General features: G+C 38.4%; 3 protein-coding genes across 4 annotated transcripts; 2 read left to right on the top strand and 1 right to left on the bottom strand.

The window, feature by feature from the left end:
- Positions 1-1,265: 1,265 nt before the first annotated feature.
- On the top strand, positions 1,266-6,319 carry and4 (actinodin4). Of its 2 annotated transcripts, none has more exons than XM_084719625.1 (5): positions 1,266-1,338; positions 2,591-2,651; positions 2,738-2,782; positions 2,878-3,038; positions 5,045-6,319. In XM_084719625.1, the coding sequence occupies exons 2-5, from the start codon at positions 2,597-2,599 to the stop codon at positions 5,858-5,860; spliced, it is 1,077 nt and encodes a 358-aa protein (XP_084575751.1). In that variant the 5' UTR covers positions 1,266-1,338; positions 2,591-2,596; the 3' UTR covers positions 5,861-6,319. The 2 variants fall into 2 exon arrangements, with proteins under 2 accessions (XP_084575751.1, XP_084575752.1); XM_084719626.1 differs by lacking the exon at positions 1,266-1,338 and adding an exon at positions 1,950-1,971.
- Positions 6,320-8,139: 1,820 nt separating this feature from the next.
- On the bottom strand, positions 8,140-14,242 carry cops6 (COP9 signalosome subunit 6). The gene is made up of 9 exons (XM_084719623.1): positions 14,086-14,242; positions 13,828-13,959; positions 13,274-13,362; positions 12,394-12,456; positions 12,249-12,296; positions 12,023-12,137; positions 10,642-10,734; positions 10,278-10,378; positions 8,140-8,598 (listed from the first exon to the last, which is right to left on the bottom strand). Exons 1-9 carry the CDS (start codon positions 14,195-14,197, stop codon positions 8,458-8,460), a joined length of 894 nt encoding a protein of 297 aa, XP_084575749.1. The 5' UTR covers positions 14,198-14,242; the 3' UTR covers positions 8,140-8,457.
- Positions 14,243-15,397: 1,155 nt separating this feature from the next.
- On the top strand, positions 15,398-20,299 carry LOC146327150 (F-box/LRR-repeat protein 12). Its single transcript, XM_084719622.1, has 3 exons — positions 15,398-16,300; positions 16,440-16,515; positions 18,123-20,299. The coding sequence occupies exons 1-3, from the start codon at positions 16,200-16,202 to the stop codon at positions 19,155-19,157; spliced, it is 1,212 nt and encodes a 403-aa protein (XP_084575748.1). The 5' UTR covers positions 15,398-16,199; the 3' UTR covers positions 19,158-20,299.
- Positions 20,300-21,124: the final 825 nt, after the last annotated feature.

Below are 21,124 nucleotides of genomic sequence, written 5' to 3'. Positions count from 1 at the left end.
TATTTTGGCATAGTGAAAGAAATGGTCAATTAAAAAAGGAAAGAAAAATAGTTTAGGATGTTTATACATATATAATCAAACTCTTCAAGGCTGAAACATTTAACATTATTAGTAATTCACATACTTAATCTATTTATTTCACTGTTTGGAATATTCCACTCCTTGATTTCTGTTTCTATAGCTTCAGGTTTTCAGAGTGGGAGGTGGGCCTCCTCAGGCTCAGGTTCTAATTTGAAACTTTTGTTTATTATACCTTACCTTTTCACACAACATGTTCTAATAAGCAACACTATCACACCTGTGTTTAAAGCAACACTTCACCTTAAAACCAAAACTACATACTTTCCCTCTTACCTGAAGTCTTATTTATCCATTTAGATTTTGGTGAGGTTGGAGATGTTTCCCTTCTCTGGAGACTAAATGGCACTCGGCATGTGACTGATGCGCCTGAAAAATCCAACAGCAATGTCCCTTTCGAGAAATCATGACCCAGTTACTGGAAATAATCCACAGACCTGGTTGTGCGCAGTTTCATGTAGGAACTACTTTTGTAGCATTTTTTGATTTACCAAGTGAACTACACATTCTTAAGTCTTCATCTCAACTGTACTACAGGTTTCTAATTTCAAATTTCAGTCAACTAGATCACAGAATCCTGTTTAAATTATTAAATAATGCATTGTTGGGGTGATAATTTGTTCTAGTTGGAATTCTTATAGCTCTTTTCTGTAGCATAAAGACTGGATATGATGTTGGTATGACAGCATGCTTTAACAATGCAGTCTCAGTCTAGTTTTAAACACTTCATATGTGTTTGTGAACATGCCGAGACACAAAGAAGCCTGTTTGCTGCTCACTGAGTTGATCACCAGCCATCCTCTAACAGAACTGTTAGAAAAGCAGGTGTTCGCTGGGTAAAAACAACCACCTTCAGGAGCTGACAACTCATTATAAATTAACATGTAAGGCCGTGTGGGTTGTCATCTCTGATTTTTACTGTTTTTTTTGGCTGAGATATTGTGTTAGTAGGCAGCATTTTCCCCACAGTTGCAGTCGTCCCAGCAGGTGATGCTTCCCTTCCAGATTTAATTGGGAGTTTCCATTTGAAGTCTGTTCTCTTTATGGCCTCTGCTGAAAGTCCAGGGGCTTTTTATTCCTAATTGGCGCCAAAGGCCCCATATTAAATGCTATTAAAAGAGAGGTGGAGACAAGATTTTGGTCTCAAAAGTTGGTGGAGTCCTATTGGACAGGAGATAATGTTTCAGGGTGTCTGACACAGGGATCTGTATTTAACCCACTCAGTCCTGAGAGTGCAGTGAAGACAGCTTCCTGAGCTAGGTGAGTGGAAAATGCTCAGATGATCTAAAACTGCATTTAATTCAGTTAAATGGTACAACTTGATCTTCTCTTGCTGCTTTGTGCTGTATTTCCTACTGATCAGTGTGTATTTAGAAGCAGTTACTATACCACTTTACTACAGTGGATGCCAATCAAGATTAATTTATTTATTTATTGTCAAACAATAATTTTAAACTTTTCTCCTCAGGGTTCATACAGGTGCTGGAAATACTTGAAAACACTTAATGTTTTAATGTACCTATTTTCAAGGTTTGAAAAGTGCTTGGATTTTGGATAAAGTGCTCAAAATTGCTGAAAAATGATAATTGCATTACTTTCATGATAAATGACTACTTGACTTAATAGTTCGCTTTTTAGATAAATAAAATTGAATAACTCAGATACTGGCTCAACCAGGTTAGATGGGACACCAAGTCTACTGAAAGACAGGTGACACATTTTGAAATGTGAAACTTTTTACTTTTAATTTGACTCTTCTCTGTAGAAAACTATCATGAAACCCAATTTTGGTTGTTTACAGCATATTTAATGTGATATGTTTTTGGTACAATGTAAATATGAATATGTTGATAAAACTTTTTAATTTTTTCGTTCTGAGCCCAACTCAAAATTGTAAGTTTTGAAAAAGGTTTATCAAATTCTAATCTTTGTTTTATGATGCTTGTTATATATAATCCACATAAGATAAGCTTGAATCTTGGAGTTTTAACCCCCATCCCCACCCAAAAAAGGGGATTTAAAAACACACTGGACTGAATAATTAAGTAAATAATTAGTAATAAATAATTAGTAAATAATTTTTAGAGAAGTTTCTGAAACTCACAGATCAAGGTTATCTGACAAAGAAAAGTAAATTGTCTCAACTAACTATTATAGGTCAGAAAAACATTTCTTATTTCAAAACTTTTTTTTTTTTTTTTTTTCAGGGTTCCTATTTTGTTACATTTTTTTTACTTTGGGGTTCCTGCTTCCTTTAATTTGTCTGTTGCTTGCTTGAAAATTTGCCTTGAAAAGACATAGGAACCCTGAATATACATGTGAACAAATGTGAACAAGACCAAGAAGCTGCTTTCATACCCTTTAAAATGTGTTTTAAAATGTGTTTTGCTTTGTGAGCAGTGGTGTACAAATGTTGGTAATTTTGTTTTAAAAAGTTTACTGCTTATACTTCTTCAAGTAGCAATGATTTTGTGATCTATTTTCCCTCTGAAACTTCCTCTTTGGGTTTCAGGGAAAGATGATTTCATCATTATGGATGGCGGGGGCACTCTGCTGTCTGATGTTGCTGCCAGGTCAGTTCAGATTCTTTACTGTACAACTGTTTCAACAAAAGTGTGTCAGAAACATAAAAATCAACATGATTTGTCTCCTCTTCCAGGCCTGCTGGAGGCCAAATCTTTGTTAAATGCCATCAAGCAAGAAGGTAACTGCAAATCTGAAATAACTTCAGCATAAACTTATTGTTTATGTAATTATTTTATCTTCCAAAGGACTGAGTTTCACCTCTTCTCTTAACAGAGATGGTCCCTGTCGGTGATGTCAGTATCAGCTCAGAGAGAGCACATGATTATCTGACTCACTCCAGACCGAAGCGTAATGTGGATCCCCGGTGGTACAGAGGAAACCCAGACTTCCAGGCTTATTACCGCTACTACAGCAGCATCGGACACACTGAGGGGGTAAAAACTATATTGTAAATCTATATTACCTGAAGATATGATACCTGTGAAGGTATGAGTGTCATACAGTCTTGTTCTGGGAGACTCAAACATTTCACTGATTAATCATAAAAACAGAACCATTAGGAACCAGTAGGTAAAAGTTGTCAATTGCCTTAGGCCCCAAGCTACCAAGGGCCCCATAAAACATCCCATAAACTTATGGTTAAATGTATTTTTTTCAACTTTTAGCTCATCAATTGTGTATTTTTAAAAATCTGTATGCTAAATGGCATCAGAATGCTTAATTCATTCATGTCTCAGGGCCGTCTGACTGACTTGGACTACTTAATGGTCTTACTGGGCTTCTGTGGAAGTAATTCAAGAAGACAGCAGCAAACTCCCCGTGCATGTAAACAAACGGCTTGGCGTGGTGTACAGACTGTTGAGAAATTAAGCAAAGCTTCCCCAGCAGTGCTGAAAAAAGGAAGGATAGGAAGAGGATACGAAGAGACAATACCTGTCCTAGCCACAACCTGTTCACCCTGCTGCTGTCTGGCAAGAGATTACACAAGTATCCACTGCTGTGCCACCAGACAACAGAACATCTCCTTTCCTGAGGCTTTAAGACTCCTCAATTCATCCCCCACACTCCACCATGAAGAAAACTTTATTTTATGACTTATTATTTATTCACTGCCTTAGGCCCCAAATGACTGCTAAGAATAATTATTCTCTCCAGTGTTTGTGTGCATGTGTGTTATATTTGTTCATCATTCATAGGGCTAAGATTTAAAGCTAGAGAGATGATAATTATATATGAAACTAGATGAGGTAGCCTGGTTGAAAAAGAGGCTAAATAACGTTTCAAAGATTAGGATAAATTTTAGCAAAGTAAAAACTGCCCTGGTCAGGGTCCTTCAATCTCACAAGATATCTGAATCTAACATTGGTTCTATGGGTACCTAAGATTATCCTCTTTACAGACCTTCTTTGTATTTAACCCACTCTTTCTGCTGATCACAAGCAGTATTAATGTGGTATTTTTGCCTACTCTACAAATGGTGTATTTGAGTATTTCTGAATACGAGGATCCCTAAACAATATCGGCATTGCATAAACTGGGTATGACTGGAAAGCTGAGGTTCTGGTGGATTCATTGCAGGTGCTTCACAATCAGTTACAGAGCTACACTCAACTGAGTGCAGTGCACTCCTGTAGATTAACACATGTTAAGTCAAGTTTTATCCAGATTCCAATTGTAAAAGAAAATCCTGAATAATTTGACAGATGATTTGGCTAATGCTGATTTTGGAGGTGAGATTTCCTCCTTTCTGTGTACTTTTTTCGGCACCATTTTTCCCTGATTACAGGACACGTCTTTAGTTTTTGTCTTTGTCATTTTTGTTAGATTTGTTTACACAACAGGTATGAGGATGCATTGGTCCATATTTTTTACTGAGGCTGGAACGTCCTTCACAAAGTTTTGTGTTTGTTTGTGTTTGAACCTCTTAAATCTTGCCTCTGACAAATATCCCCATGTTATAATTCCAAACTAAATACTGAAACTATTAAAAACTTGACTGAAATTTGTATTTTAATCAATAACTAAACGACAATAAACTGAATTGAAAGAGAATTTAAAAATTAAATAAAAATGAGAACTAATGAAAAATGAAAACTTATTTGCTCTGCAAATGAGATGAGATGTCTGCCCTTTAATTTTTCTGTTTTTTGGGGTTCCTGGTTTCTTTAATATTTCTGCTTTATGGTTCCTATCCTCTTTAATTTTCTGTTTTGGGGTTCCTATTTTCTACAGTTGTTCAATCTTTGGGCTTCTGCCTTCTTTAATTTTTCTATTTTGGTCTTTAATCTTTCAATTTTTGGGTTTCTCTCTGTTTAATTTTCTGTTTTTGGGTTTCCTACTTTAATCTGTCTGCTTTGGAGTTCCTACCTTCTTTAATTTATCTGTTTTAAAGTCTCTACCTCCTTTAATTTTTCTGTCTTTTTGTGTCTCCACCTCTCAGATCTATGAGATCGACAAGCTGCGGATGCTCTACCAGCAGATGAGGTACCTGGAGCACACCTATGGTCCCAATGCTTCTTATTTCCAGAGCAAACTGGGAGTGCCGATGATCATGTGTGACCCAGCCACAGACAAGAAGTGCAAAGTCCCTCCTCCTCCACCTCCGATGAAAGGGGTCCCAAAGCCCACAGAGCCCCCAGCAACGCCTCCTCCACCTCCTCCTCCTCCTCCAGTCATCTCCCAGGCTGACATCCTCTACCTGTGCAACAAGAAAGACCCCCTCTGCAAACCCCATATCGTCTACATGCCCACCGGCGCTGTGCCCGTGCTCTGTGACCCCCGCTACCACCCCCACTGCACCCCACAGAAAGCCGCTCCAGCTCCAGTCGCAGTACCCCAACCTCCTCCCCCTCCACCGAAAAAGTCCGCTCCACCTCCACCTCCTCCAGTCCTCGTCAAGAAGTCTCCCCCAGCCCCCATACGCATCTTCAAGGGCATGGAGTACGACTGTGACCCCTACTGGGACCCCGACTGCCTGATTGACCACCCACCCAGGCCCATTAAGGGAAAGGTCGTGGTCCCTCCACCGCCACCACCCCCACCTGTGGTGGAGGAGGAGGAGAAAAAGGAGCCAGTGGAGGAGCCAGCTCCCCCTGCTCCCATCGAGAAGAAAGTTTACCCCTACCCTTACCCTTACTACTACCCGATGCCCTACGACCCCAGAGATGATCTGTACGACCCCGTCCGCTTCCAGTACCCACAGCCCGCCGCTTCTGCTGACGAGCCGGCTGACGAGCCTACAGAGGACAGCCAGTAAAACATCCCAGGTGTGATGGAGGAAAGTGCTTTTAATTTAGAGGGAAGATTTGACTACTTTCATGAGGATGTCCAGTCAGTCTTGATGGGAAATGTAGTTAATTGAAGCAATTAATTCCTCAGTGTATGCTATATTGACTACGCTGAGAGAGATGAGTTCTCCTGCTGCAATTCTGCTGTTCTTCCTGCATTTAGTTATGTCACAGTGATGTCACTGGATGCAGGAAGAACTACAGGCCATTTCAACTTCTATTTCTAGTCTCCAGAAAGCTTGTGTGAGCTGGAGATGTTTGACTGCAGTAACAACACAACTGCTTTCTTGCAAGGATAGCAGGAGTCCTTCCTTCCCTAAATACCTTAAGTCTACTACCTGAAGTCCATATTTTGTTGCAGATGTCCATGTTTTCCGGAGCAGATGCAATGGGACACATTTAGATTTGAAGTCGGGAATACCAGCATAACACTATGTTTTGGCCAGCAAAGAAACAGCTAGAGGCTAGGGTGGTGATACACAACAACATGCACGTCAGAAACTTGCATGCAATGCATCCTGGTACATGTAGGTCAATTCTTGGTCGATATGGCAGCACTGAGGAAATTATTGCTAAAGTTGACTACATTTACCATCAACAATGATTGGACATTCACATGAAAAGTACATATGTTTCTCTTTAAATGAAACAGACTTTGAAAACATCTAAGTTGAACAATCTCATATTTTGAGGTATTTGAGGGAACATTTTGCAAATGTATTAATATTGAATACAACCTGTGAAGATGGAGTATTTGTTGTAATGTTGTTGTAATGTATCCATGTATATCATCACTGTCAGCATGTAAAAAAACAGTTTTCAGTCAACACAAGTATGTAATGCTAATTGTTTTGAGTAATGAGAAAATAAATTGTCACAAAACAGTTTCTCACCAGTGAATGTTGTATTCTGGCTTTGAATCAGTTATTATAGTTTTGTATTTTTCATTGGTTTTTATTTTTATTTCATTTTTAATTTTGGTTTCGGTCAATTCAGTTTACTTTCAGTTGATTTCCAAAGTGTTTTTACTAATTTCAGTTTAGATTTTATTGTTTTAAAAAAATATACATTTTTATGAGTTTCAGTATTAGTTTTAGTTTTTCTTTATTATAATATGGAGGGTATTTGTCACTGGCAAGATTTAAGAAGTTAAGAATAGTTACTATCACAAACACAACTTACTCATATTCATCTAGACATCCCAGTTATAATGTATAATAAAACATATGCACCAACACCTCTTCATGCATGTGTTGACAAATTTGACCAAACTGACAAGACAAAGACTAAAACTTCAGACATTTTCCTGTACATTTTTGTTTTATTTTAGCTCATTTTGTAAGTACATTATATTGTTTTTTTTTCTAAAGTCTGGTAATGTACATGTATTTTTTTAGTTTTAGGTACAATGAGTTTTAAATTGGTTATGAAACAATCTCAGTTAATTACTCATGCCTCTATTTGACTTACATAAGTTAACGAGATCATCCACGAGAAGATCTGCTACTTCTATGTAGCTGTTCTTAATGTCTGCCACCGAATCTGGTTTTCCTTGAAATCAGATGAAACAAACCTGTGTTAACATTTTCACAGGCAAAGTTACAGTGAGAGATTCAGCCAGTTAAACAGAAGCAGGAGGAGGTTTCTATTTAGATCGTTTTATCTTTTATGTTATATTTTGTTGTTATGGTGGAAACACAACTACTTCTGTCCACATGGGCAAATCAACACAATATGAAACTTCCTTGCAGTAGCTTTGACTAAAATGTATTTTTCACACCTAGTTTTGTCTTAAGTTTACAATAATAACGTTGCTTCTAATATACTTTCAAAAAGGTGCAAAAAGACAGGAAGGAAAGAAAATGTTTGCTCTTCAACCTACAGCAACATGGCAGGTAGAAGCAGACTATTAAAGTCAAAGTGCCAGCTTGCAGGCTGGGGGTCATTATGTCTAGTTCCGCTGTACATTTAATACCCATAAAAATGCTGACTCCTGTTAGACCCCCCCCCCCCCCATTTTCCTGCCTGTCTGTTTAAACCTCAAACAGCAGGAGCACGACTTCAAAAGACCAGGTAACTGCAAACACTCCGGACAATAAACCTGCAGCCCCACATAGCAGACTTTCATAGGCTCATTTCCAAGTTCTGTGTCTCCGACATTTTTATGAGCTGTGTGTTGTGTACAATTATTATAATTTCAGTTATCACTATTATAGTCATTCAAGCTTAGAAAGAAGAGGAGTCAAAGTCCCATGAAAAAAATCAGCAGATCATTTATTACATACAGAAACAATAAAACAAACGGGGTAAAATAATATAACGTTCATGTACAGTGAATTCATTTCTGTGCATACCCCAGAGTTGAGCGAGTTTTGTACACATCTCTCACTGATCGTTGTAGTTAAGTGCTTTTAGATACACTTGTGTTTGAAAGTGGTTTGAAAAGCTACTTAATTTGTTTTAGCTGACCAAAATACAAACAAATCAAAAACAAAAACAAAAACAAAACAGAGAAATAAAGAAACTGCAGTGCTCGTTTGTCTCTCTGCTTCAGCTCACCACCAGCTCAAAAGAAGAGTCCTCTCATCCTCCGACCGATGCCCTGTCTGTCGTACAGGACGTTGAACTTGTTGATGAACTGGTTCATACTGTTGCAGGTCTTGGTGATGGTGCCTAAATAGGCCATGAGGCCCACGTCATTACATTGCTGCAGGGGGAGAAGAGGGGGTGCAGTTATAGAAAGCATTTGCTTTGCAAAACAACAGAATGAGACTGAAATAAAAAACTGTGTTCATATTACTTCATTCTTATTAGTTTCTGTCTGAAGTGCAGATTCAGATCTTTAAATATATACAGTGAAAGCAATCTGCACTGTTCAAACTTGTTGCCTTAAATATTAAAGGTAATATTCTAATTGTCAAAAGCCCATGAAAGACAAAAAACAAGAAAAAGGTATTACCACTAACAAAAATATTCATTGTGTCCAAACCTGATATACTTTAACCCGTTTCTCGACCTCAAACCTCATGTCAGCGCTGCAACAGCAGAGTTTTGTCTTTGAAATGTGTGGGTATATATTTTTTTTGTCAACACGATGCATGTGATTGTGTTGTAAGTATGGCAGTGTGTGTAACATATTTACTGTAATAAATCATAAAATGACATCAGAGATTAAGGAAGGATGCTAAGCTCAAACAGTGTGTGGGGGGAACAACTCGCTTCAACCATAGACTACATTAAATAGGTTGAAATCCTATTTAATATACACCCTCCATGGCTCCAACTCGTTATTTGGACTGCAATACTTATTTTTGGACATGCAATTTATACATGTTTATCCTCTCACACTTCCATACAACATCATACATACACTAAAAGAATAACAAAGTAACTACAGACCACTTTGAATTATATTTTTACGCTTGATCCTGATTTGCTGCCAAGTCCAATTTGCAAACACAGATTATAAAGTTTCACCTATTGGTATCTATCACGGATAACATTCGTTCAGTAAAATTAATTTCACTTTGATTTGGCCAAAAACTACAGTAATTTCCACATATCCTTCATTATGAGACAGTGTCTGACCTTAATGCACTTTCATGTTCAAATATATCAAGTTTAAAGTTTAACAGCTGTCAGTTAAAAATAACCAGCAGACGGTGAGAGTGCATTTAGTCGATAAGTCATTTTCTGCCAGTGTTCCTCTTTGGTCATATTTGCAGCAACAGTTTTGCTTTTTAGCTCTCCATTATAACTGTTCCTCTTGACTGAAGTAGGCGGCACGCAATCAGTCATTTTGTGCAGAAGAAGAGTCAAATGACGCATCGACACAGCCGCTTTTATATGAACATACTCAAAGCCTGAGGAAAAAAAGCCTGGGTTAACAAAAAAGTTGATAACCGCCGTCATAATACGTTATGTCTGACTGACGTTTGAGGTTTTGTCGAGCCAGTTCATTCAAAGAAAGCCTGGCTATGTAGAGCTTGCTTTGTAGTATAGTAAAATAAATAAATAAACATAATTAATCTCTGTCCCATTGAAACAGACAAACATTGTAAGGGCCATCTTAATCATTAACTGTAACATATCACTGTCTTTCCTGTAATCTTCTTTTGTCTGTGTATTGTTATGAACAATATTGATGTATTAAAAAAAAATCAGAATTTAAACAAAAAAAGATGTTTTCAAGAATGACTGGGCCCTATGCTGACCACAGCCACAGACTCTGAGAGATGGACTAAAGATCTGTTGGTTTTAACCTCTACAGAGGGCTTCTTGATAAGAAAACTACCAGTCTTACCGGTTAACTGGATTTTGGATGAAAACATCACTATGCATGCACCAGGAGTATAAAAATATTTTATGCGTACAAAGATTGCTTACATCATAGAAGTCGGTTTTGAATTTTGTGGTGCTGAGGACCGGCAGTCTGTGGCACAGAGCGTTCGCTTCTCGAAGGATCTCGTGGTTAAATGGCACCTCTCCTGCAGGAACACAAAGACAGACAGGAAGATAGGAAAGACATAAAAAAAAAAAAAGAAGTTGAAGCATTCAAAGAGTGAGGCAAGATCATGCTGTCAGGATAGTATCAGACAGGAACTTATAATTATGGAGGTGTTTTCGAGGGGCCTCCCTTAATGGTGTAAAAGTGAGAAGAAGAAAACTCTTTTTGAACAGCTGTTTTCCAGACTTATTTTCACATTCTTTGGTCTCACTGCCTCATTAAAAGGCCCTGCCGTCCTCTCACCTGCTTCCACGGCTTTGACGTACTCTAGAATGATCTTCACCCGACTGTGGAGCATCTTTATCGCACTGTGCTGGGCTATGAGGTGTTCAGCAACTGACAGACAACACAGAGAGAATATTCGAGCACATCAGGCAGAACTCACTTTTCATGACAGGTTCATCAGGTAACAGGACAGCTTTCCTCCTTTCTAGAGTTCATTCAAATCAATTCAACTTACTTTATTTGACAGCGATGGGGCAATTGCAGAGGCAGAGCGGCAATTAATGAGTAAATAATACAGAAAAAGAAATTTTACCCAAGGGTTCAACTTCAATGTTTTTTACTTGCCCAGTTGGGTAGTGGGTCAGAAATCTACTTGCCCAAAGTCAGTTTACTTCCCCTTGTACAAACTGTTTTGTTTGTTTGCAGTTATCAAATAACAACAAAGAGTATTAAGACTAAAGTTAATTATGTTTAATCTAGCTCAACAATATTTATAAAATATCAAAAAATAGTGAAATATTTAGATTTTTCTGATGATTTTGAATTTAATATGTGGCAGCAATTAATAAGCAAAGAATAAGAGAACCTGGAAACTGCTTAAAAATTCTGAACTTGAGAAGACATTCTTCATTCACTCGTTACACTCTCTAAAAAAAGAAACTTCAATTTTTGGGGGATTTTTGGTGTGAGGATTTCTGTGAGACTGATACATTTTGCACCTCAGAATATTCTGCATCTCATCGAGGAAAGTGTTGCTATCCACTGAACAACTGCTGCTGTTATTATCTCAGTCTGTTACTCCTAGTTTTCTATTTTCTTTTTAAAATATATTTATTACTATTGTTATTTTAATAGTTCATTGTGTGCTTCTTGTCTTGGTTTTACTATTGCAGCCTGCACCAGGACCTGAGTGCCTCATTTTATTTCCTTTCATGTATAATGTGTTCTGAAATGACAATAATGTACATCAGTATGAGGCAGACAATTCTCTTTATGGGCGTTAAAATGAGTCCTTTGTGTATGGGGGCTTATGAACATGTTCAGGTTGAAAACAAGATAGTCTGTTACAGCCCAGAGCAGCTGCTCTACCAACTCCGTGTTTTTAATCTTTAATTCTGGATGCAGAGCTTCGTTATATTTTACACACAAATATACAGAACAAAGTAGTCAGAATATTATTAATCAAACTGGACAAATGCTAACTGTAAGAACCTGCAGCTGCAGTATTTTGGTTAGTACTTGCTGAAGCAGGTATGTTGAGAGTTATGAGTTACTGTTAACTAAAATCATCATTAAAAAACAATACATACATATCACACAAATGGTTTACAGCTGACAGGACACTGGAGGACATGTAAACTCACTCACTGTTAGGAACATTAACGACAGCCTCTCTTACCTGTCGAGTTTTCTCCGGTGCCGGTGGCCGTCATTCGAGCAACGTGGTCAACACCGATTCTCTCTGCTTCCTCTGTGGCCAGAGTGTACGTCAGCTCTGCAAATAACATGGTCGCCTAGACGAAAAAACAAACAAACAAACATGTCAGATAAGTTTTAAACAACCCTTTACGGAAAGCTGTTTTAATGCTTCAGAAAAGGATGATAACATGAAATATAAACAGTACCTCGCCATTGATAATATCAATCACAGATTCATAAACACTAACAGGAAGCTGAAAGAGAAAAGGACACTTTGTTTAGAGCAGCTGTTTCTAAAAACACCAACATGATGTTGTCTCATTGCTGAAGTGAAAATGCAGAGGAACTCACATCGGTGTGTTTGGTCATCGGATTGAGTTTGAGGAAGAGAGGACTCTCAATAATCTCACACACCTGAAGAGGGAAACAAGTAGGAAAGGTTGGGTGATTGGTTGAAAAGTCCATCACCGGTTGTTTTTTGCAGAAAATTTTGTCATTTTATTTTGCTATTTAAATTGGTCTACAGTTGCATTATTATCTTTAATAGGGAAAACAGGTATAAGAATATTTGATTTCTTGACAGTTTTTCAGGGAGGGACACTCCTGTATGAATCTGAAATTGCCAGCTGTTGTTGTTGCTGGTTGAAAATTTTTAATATATCACTAACCCCAAACAACAATATGATAAAAATTCAAAATCCACTGATTGTAACATAATGATAGCATAACATGCATTGTTGGCATTATGTTGGAATTCAGTTTTATTTCTTTGGCTGAACACAACAAACCATTAACAAACGATGTCAGAATCTGCCACACTGATGCTGTTAGTTGTTTTCAAAGTAAAAGTTGCAGGTCTGGTATCTGGCCAATCAAAGTCAAAGCTGCAGCAGGACAGCCTTGCTTTGAGTTTTAAACCATTTGTGCACAGCTACCATTTGCCCCCTACCACAGTGAGATCTGACAATAAAGGACCAGTGTGTAGGATTTAGTGTCATCTAGTGGTGAGCTTGTAGAGTACATCCCCCCTGAGCGGAAGAGGACCTACGTAGATAAAAACAGCCCATTCTAATTCAATAATTCTTATTTTCAGATGATTATACGCAACTGAAAACATGCTTATGAATATTATATTACATTTCTGCTGTATTCTGTTAATAGATCCCTGTAAATCTCACACATTAGTGATGTTCATCTTACTGTACATACTGCACCTTTAACTTTTGCCTACCTGCTTGTGAATATGGATATCTGATTGGTCTGGGGGGCCGCCTGTGGTGTACCAGCCCAAGAACTCCATGTCTTTGAAGACTTGTTTGACTGAGGGACAAAAGGAAATGTTACAAACAGTAAGCACCTGACTTTGTGTATTAACAGCCTTTGACTAATGAATAATCATTTATCAATAACTGAATGTCATGTCGCTATCCACTAGTGTGGCAACTAGACACTGATGTATCTTTTAAAAATGGAGGACAGGTTTATTATCCAAATCCTGACTTGGACAGTTACCATGAGATATTTTATTTATTACAGCAATAAAAAACAAATTCTGCTAGGCTCATCTGTGAAAATGCATTTTAGGAAATGATCTCACAGATGCTGGTTTTGCCAGAATCATTAATTAAGTCTCTTCCTGAAATACAAGCAGGGCACAGAAGGCAATTAACCTTTCTTCTCTATTCTCACATGAACTGGCTGCAATGCATTTTATAAAAATAAATCATACAAGGAGGAACACGAATAGAGCTGTATCCTTATGCTTCACACATACAAACCACTCACATTGTTCTTCCTTGGTGTAGTAGTACTCCTTGTCAATATGCACTCGGTCATCTATGGTGTGTGACAGCAGCTCAAAAGAGTTCATCACCTCAATGTTTCTCCCCTCCTGTTTCCCGATCAGGGCTCCAATCACTGCACAGGAGAAAAAACACAATAATAACCTGCTTTCATTACATTCAGTTACAGAACAACTGAGCTGAACACAATAAGACTAACTGTTCCTACTGTTTTCTTGCACACCATTGTCGTCACACATACCCTGCATTGGTCGTCCCTCTTGCGAGCGGATGCGTATCCAGTGGTCGGATATGTTGAGGATAACCAGAGGGTGTAAGGCCACAGAGACGCTCCCGGTGACCCCTGAGGCCATAACGCTGGGGCTGGCTACAGTCACACAGACACACAAACAAGAGGGGCTTTAACACTACAGCAACTATAAAAGTGCTGTGACAAGTAGCTGATTAATTGATCAGATGCTTGACATGATTCAATCAATCATTTTTGCAGTGAATAACTTTCGGTTTTGAACTATCAGACGAACAAAACAAACTATTTCAGGATGTCACTTTGGGTACTGGGAACTTGAATAGCACATTTTCACTATTTCCTGACATTTCATGGACAAGTAATCAGTCAGGAAAAAAATCTAATAATCAAAATAGATATTCGATATTTTTCCAGTGATGTGAATCTCTTTTTTGTTTTTTTTGTTAAATCGATTGCTGATAAGATAAATTAATTCGAAATTGCACAACTTTGGTCTCACTCAATGTCTCGCCCACAACACCATCTGATTGGTTGAATGTTGAAAGGTTCTTTTTTAATTAAACATATGCTTAAAGGCATTTCAATTGCATTTTGTGTAGGAGTTTGTGTAATTTTAGATTTTGACGCAAAGATTTTCATTTTTACCATAAACGTATATCCATTTCAAATATCACTTATTGTTTTTTCTTGATTACTAATAATCTGTATCTATATCAGCACTGAAAAAAAGCATATCATCAACCCCTACTGCAAACTACAACACATATATTTGCCAATACAAGTAGAGTTTCAAAGATGTACGTTTGAAGCCAGTCCAATATAATGACAACAACAGAGTCAGACCAATAAACCAGCAGGCCACTATTAGTTTATTACAGATGTATTACATCAACAGTATTAAAAAGACTTGCTTATATTATACAGGTATGTTAAAGTACAAAAACTGGCCCATATATTATAGACAACATATTGTAAAACATATAATTTCCTCGAGATAAATAAAGTATGTCTTCTTAGTTTTTTGTACAGTCAATTGTCTTTAGCCTAAAAATCCAGTCTCTCTTGGGCTCAACTTATTATACAAATATTTGATAATAAGACAAGTAGGGCAGTAAGTGATGTGTTCAAAGCTAATGTCTCATAACGTATATTATTATTACTTACAATACTACTGAAGTACTTAAACTAATAATGAATCAAGGTCTTCACTTAACTGTTGACATATTTCACAGTTGTTAAAAGAAAGTGCATAGAGTTAGGAAAACAGGAGAAAGGGTATCACTAAAACAATCATTAGCCCAATCTCACATAAAAATATCAATTTATATTTTGAGTAATAAACTACAGCGATCGGTCGATATATCGGTTCATGGCCAGCGGACGTCCATGTCTAGCCCTGATCTGAGATTGGGTTGTTGTTACAGCTAGTCAGTGAGGTTTTCCACAAACCTGCCTGTGCTTATAGACTTATGTTTGCATTCCTGATGCAAACCCCAGTAGCAGACTGGAGGGTGAGACTGACTAAAACATCCAAAGTGATGAATCTGATGACAGCATTACAGCAGAGCCGTGAACGTTAACCCGCTTATGTCAGCAAGCACGCTACCGGCCACCTTTAACACCACAGATTCATCACTAACGGCCACTCATTACACTAATGTACAACATATGTGAGAATTTGCTAACAACTTCATACTGAAATCAGGCAGAAATTGTGAGGTAAGTGAGAAATACTCGCCTGCCCCATCCACTTCCATTCCTCCACCATTGCTGGTCGCCATCTTGTCCGGTAAACCGCGCAGGCGCACTGCACTGTTCACCTAACGAACGTTAGGTGGCAATATCATTTCATCAGGATGTTTCAAGATAGGCTCTGCCGCATAATAACTGTCATAAATTCGCCAGGTGTTTACAGAAAGTAAGGACCGTTTTAACCCAGATAGGCTATGTTGAGGATAAATAAATATATTTGATTTAATCTGCAAACTGCCACTCGGTCCTACAGTCCTCAGGCAGCTGTTTCCGGGGGATTGCTGATGTGAGCGCAATCTGTGTGCGTCGGGATATCAGTCCGTGTCCAAGGTTTAAAGAGTTTTGTTTACAAAATGGATGAATTTAAAGCCTGTAATCTGGACTACTTCCCCGAAAACATTTTAATTGACGTGTTGTCGTATTTGAGTGTACGGGAGCTCGTCAGAGCCGGGAGGTAAGAGGAAATGTAACTTTGCTGACAGTATTTCATCAGTGAATTCGTCTTATGAAACAAAAGTCAGTGCCAGCTCTGCCTTTGTTGTGACTCATGTCACATGATTAAGTTATTTGTTGTATTTCATGGTGTTTTATAGAGTATGTAAGAGATGGAAACGCCTTGTTAAAGACCAAAGACTGTGGAGACTTGTCGATTTGACTGCATGGAAAGGGGTAAGAGTGTCGCTGGTAATGTGGTTTACCTTTTTTCTTTCAGTATGTCTTCTCATACAGAATAGTTTTTATTTCATCCACAGTAAAAATAATCTATATAATCTGATCAAATAGCCACACAACACAAACAATTACTAATACATGCAGATCTTATGAGCCAGTAACACTTGTTTCAATAGCAATAACTTTACCACTTTCTTTGCCCTGAGAGGAGAAGGGCTGAAAGTCAGTGCTCAACACTCAACTTTCTTTGAAAACCAAGTCAGTAATCTTGATGTAATGAAGAACTCGGGGTTGAGATTTGTCAGTCACATTGAATCAAGGACAACTTCTGCATGTTACCATCTTGAAAACAGAAGAATCAGATGATGCTTGTCCAGGCAGAACTTAGAAAAACTTGCCCATGCCTTCGTTTCTAGCAGGTCTCTTCTCAGGCCTTTAAAAAACAACTTTACTCATTCAGAAAGCTCTTATTAAAATGGTCAGTTATCCATTATTTATTATTTTAACTTAACTTAAGTGCATCAAAATTGAATTGATCCTGGATTTATCATCTGTACACTGTATTTCAAGTTCTAGGGACCTATTTAATTGTAAATGATCATAGCACGTGCAAGTTGAGTCAAGATGAGTCCCAGTAAACAATTTGTTAAGTTTTAATGGGGGGGGGGGGGGGGGGCAGACTCAGTTTGTTTAGCAGACACAAAGAAGAAGTCACAAATAAAAATGTCTTCTACTTCAGTACCACAGACAGCACCATGGATTTATCAATACACATCACAAAGGCTACTGACATTTCAGAGCCATGGTTGGGGCCATAGGCTCTAGCTTCCAAAATGAGTCTGGCAGACTAGACATATTCAACTAAACAACCTTATTCTCCTGCACTCTTTCAGCTACAAGGGGTGGAAAGGGAGATGGCAAGATGGTGCATTTTAGTCATTTTGCTAACAAGAGGGATGGCATCCCAGCTTATTACCATTTCAATCACCTGCTGAAGAGTCCTTTTGAAAATGAAGAATACTGACCACATTACTCCAGTGCTCAAGACTCTGCACTGTCGTTGAACATGTCATAATACTAATACATAAAACACATTTTCACTGTCTTTTACCATATAAATGTGGGCTCTCGGGTCATTTGGTACTTGTCTGCTAACTGTTCCCACAGACCAGGCTAAACAGGGAGAAGCAGCACAAGCCGAGTTCCATCTAATTAATCTAATTCCATCAATTATATTTGAGAGAAGGCAGACACCGCTACAGCCAATGTCTCTAAAACTCTGCAACTCATACCAGAACTACCTAAATGGATAAATAGCACTACAGGCCAGAGGAAAACGGAAATCTATTTTTGATTTGGGGGTGAACTCTTACTTTAAAATGGTTACTAACATTTCAAGTAGCATTTTATGTTGTATGCTGTATTTTCTGTCCATTGTTTATGAGAAGCACATTGAAAGCATTTGTGTATGAAATGTGTTGAAGTAGATGCTGTTACATATGGGTTGTGTGTGTCTACAATTATTAACAGAAACCATTTCTCTTTTCTCTCCCCCTCCTCCACCCTGAACACACACATGTCATGGGCTATCAATTGTGTCTTAGGTGACGTCCCGCATTCTTTGGCTGCTACTGCGTCAGTACCTGGGGTGTGGACTACGGTGCTTACGGTTACGTGGTTTGCTGTTATCCGCCCGAGGAGGCACCTTCCTCTCTGAGTCTTGGCTCAAAGCTTTGTCCACAAAGTGCCCTCGCCTCAGTAAGCTCTACCTTCTGCACGCAGACCTGAGAGGCCTGCCCAGCTGCCAGCTCTTACCCCCATCTTTGCAGGTGCTGGAGCTGCATGGCTGTGAGCTGCCTCGTGAGTTTTTCAACCAGACTCCTACTTCACCCACAGAAGCCACATCCAGTGATGGTGCTCAACAGCAAAAAAGGGATCAGAAGGGAAAAGGGCCTGGCTCTCCGTCTGGAATTGGTATTGAGAGGCTGGTCCTTAACAATGTGCCCTCTTTCACGGACCAGCACCTGCAGAGTCTGACATCATGGGAGAGGCTCAGTCGACTGGAGCTGCGTGACACCTTTCGTGTGACGGCCAACGGGCTGAGGAGCTGTGCTGCCAAGGAGGGAGTCTGTGGTGTGGAAGGGCTTTCCAGGCTCAAGTTTCTGGAGATAGGCATCACTGGGCGGCAAGGGTACCAGTTACAGATGGCCTCCCTCGGTCTTGGGGCAGGATGGCTCGGACTGGAGGAACTGAGTCTGGGAGGTAAAGAGGTGGGGCCAGGCCTGCTCTGTGCCAGCCGTCTGAGGGACCTGAAGTGTCTGTGCCTGTGGGCTTGCACGCTCAGCGAGATGCAGATTGTGCGGAGCTGCAGAATGCTCCGTGGCCTCCGCCGACTGGAGTTCCTGGACGTGATCTTCCAGCCTCGGCAGTGTCCGCCAGTGGTGGAGGGGGAAGGTGGTGGTGGTGGCGGAGAAGAGCAGAACAATGAGGAAGATCAAGGTGGCGATGACAGCAACGATGAGAACAAGGTGCTAGATATGAACGACCCCATTCCAAGTTTGCGTCGCTCCCTGGCTGTCCTGCTGCCATCCTGCACACTAGTTTTCACCAACTGCTCTATTCAGATCAATGCAGACTAACACCCATTTACACCTTATATTAAAATGCGATCAGTATCTGGATACATTGTCTAAGAGAAACCATATGCTAATGCAAAGTGTAAATGCTTGGTGATTGGAATGTGATCAGATTCATTGACCACATCTGGAGGTAGTTTGCTTTGCAATGTGTTCGGATATTCAGTAGGTGTAAACACCATTTCCATTTTAATACCAGGTGTAAATGAGGTCTCTACTACTGCTGTGTTCAATTTGCCAATGTTGAGCAAACTCTCTTTCATACAGGCATATGTTATTTTATATAGTGTTATAGATAGAATGAATTACTTAAAGGGATAGTTAAGATTATTTGAAGTGGAGTTGTATGAGGTACTTATCAACAGTCAGTAACTATCCTTTTAAGTTTTTATTGTTATGTCATGCATATGACAAAGCCCAGCCCGTAGGTTCTTATAAGAGATCACATATTCATAGTCAGATCTGGAGAGCCACATATGCATTTTCAAAAAAATACTACAAAAAGTCTGAAAATAAAGAAAACTAGTTTGAATATGTGAACAAAATTCAAAAATCATTGACCAAACATCTGCTGTATTGTGTTAAAATACTGGAGAAGTCAGAATAAGCTCTAATTAAATAATCCATCTCACTTTCTTTTCCAGGCTTTTGAGACTGTTTTTCCCTTGAATATTTTTGAATCTACCAACCTCAACAGCCAGAGAAAGAATACCAGCTCTCTACTGTGCAACTAAAACTCTTTGGCTTCTAGATAAGTGAAATGTTATACATGGTTCAGGGCCACAACTGTTTGATATGCATATATGTCTTCAATTTTGGTTTTGACAGGAAATTTTCAAACCGCTTCCTTCAGACTTGACTAAAAGCTTATTTAATGGAGCTATACATTGTGATATTGTACATTTTTATAGAAAATCAAATGACAAACTCTTCATGAATACAGTAAGCAGACAGGAATGTCTGTTGGCTAATCCAGCAATTTCAATATACCTAACAAATTAAGGTACTTGATGACAGTGATGAAAAACAATAATCTTGCCATAAAGCAGCAATGATTTACATCACTGTGTTTCAAACCCAGACAGATTTAAGTTAGAGATACTACATTACAAACTGCTTGGAAAAATATGTTTTACCCGATGTCTTCGAGGTAAATCAGTGGGCAGTCTCATTTGTGTATTGATTGCTCACGTTGGGAAAAAAATGTGGCATATATGGACAAAAATACACAAGTTTTTAGCACAATATTTTAAACTCACAACTCTTACACTGTAAAGACAAAAGCAGGTATCAGCTATAAGGCAGAGGACTGAAACAAACAACTGGCAATGACTGCACCTGTTTCCTGTACATTCACTCTGTTTCAACAACATATACATTCGAAAAATATAGCTGCTACAAGCAGATGTTTGGTGTTCCAGAAAAACAGCATATTTATCAAGTCCCGACTGCTTGTTTATTTCCTGTTTTTCCTATATGAGTTTTAGAAATTATAAAATGATAAATGCTAACTGTAAATGTCAGGGTTTTTTGTATGAATGAAGAAAAACATGAAAGATATGTGTCATCAATATGAACTGTGTTGCATTTAAACCAACCAGTATAATTTTAACCTTCTTTAAAATGAATAAACCTATTTTGAACAAATAAACATTTCTGTATTATTTGTCTTTGTATTTTGTTAGTTAATTGCATCATTCTCTAAAAATAACATTTATAAATATTTTTATTTTGATGATATCTGATGAAATCCAGTGGTTGATCAACAAGCATGTATAAATCATACCGATAAATGAAAGAAAAGTAATTGGTGTGAATGCAGATGATGAATTAATTGTTTCAGTCATTTTTCAAGGAAAAGCATAATTTTTCTGATTTCAGTTTCCCCAAATTGAGTATTTTCTGGTTTTCTTTACTTTATATTGTAGAGTATCTTTGGATTTTGTCATTTCATTGAATATTTATTGATT

This window comes from Lutjanus erythropterus, chromosome 5, assembly GCF_056507025.1.
Source record: "Lutjanus erythropterus isolate fLutEry1 chromosome 5, fLutEry1.hap2, whole genome shotgun sequence".
Lineage (NCBI taxonomy): Eukaryota > Metazoa > Chordata > Actinopteri > Lutjaniformes > Lutjanidae > Lutjanus > Lutjanus erythropterus.
This window is presented reverse-complemented; position numbering and strand designations above follow the sequence as displayed.

What these genes read in the sequence shown, in the direction of transcription:
- and4 (XM_084719625.1), top strand. Translation starts at nt 2,597, where the DNA reads ATGATTTCATCATTATGGATGGCGGGGGCACTCTGCTGTCTGATGTTG. An exon ending in CTGTCTGATGTTGCTGCCAG is followed by an intron (nt 2,652 to 2,737) that starts GTCAGTTCAGAT and finishes CTCCTCTTCCAG; the next exon opens with GCCTGCTGGAGGCCAAATCT. An exon ending in GCATCGGACACACTGAGGGG is followed by an intron (nt 3,039 to 5,044) that starts GTAAAAACTATA and finishes TCCACCTCTCAG; the next exon opens with ATCTATGAGATCGACAAGCT.
- cops6 (XM_084719623.1), bottom strand. Translation starts at nt 14,197, where the DNA reads ATGGCCTCAGGGGTCACCGGGAGCGTCTCTGTGGCCTTACACCCTCTG. An exon ending in AGAGGGACGACCAATGCAGG is followed by an intron (nt 13,960 to 14,085) that starts GTATGTGTGACG and finishes TCTCCTGTGCAG; the next exon opens with TGATTGGAGCCCTGATCGGG. An exon ending in TTGATATTATCAATGGCGAG is followed by an intron (nt 12,138 to 12,248) that starts GTACTGTTTATA and finishes TTTTTCGTCTAG; the next exon opens with GCGACCATGTTATTTGCAGA.
- LOC146327150 (XM_084719622.1), top strand. Translation starts at nt 16,200, where the DNA reads ATGGATGAATTTAAAGCCTGTAATCTGGACTACTTCCCCGAAAACATT. An exon ending in GAGCTCGTCAGAGCCGGGAG is followed by an intron (nt 16,301 to 16,439) that starts GTAAGAGGAAAT and finishes GGTGTTTTATAG; the next exon opens with AGTATGTAAGAGATGGAAAC. An exon ending in ATTTGACTGCATGGAAAGGG is followed by an intron (nt 16,516 to 18,122) that starts GTAAGAGTGTCG and finishes ATTGTGTCTTAG; the next exon opens with GTGACGTCCCGCATTCTTTG.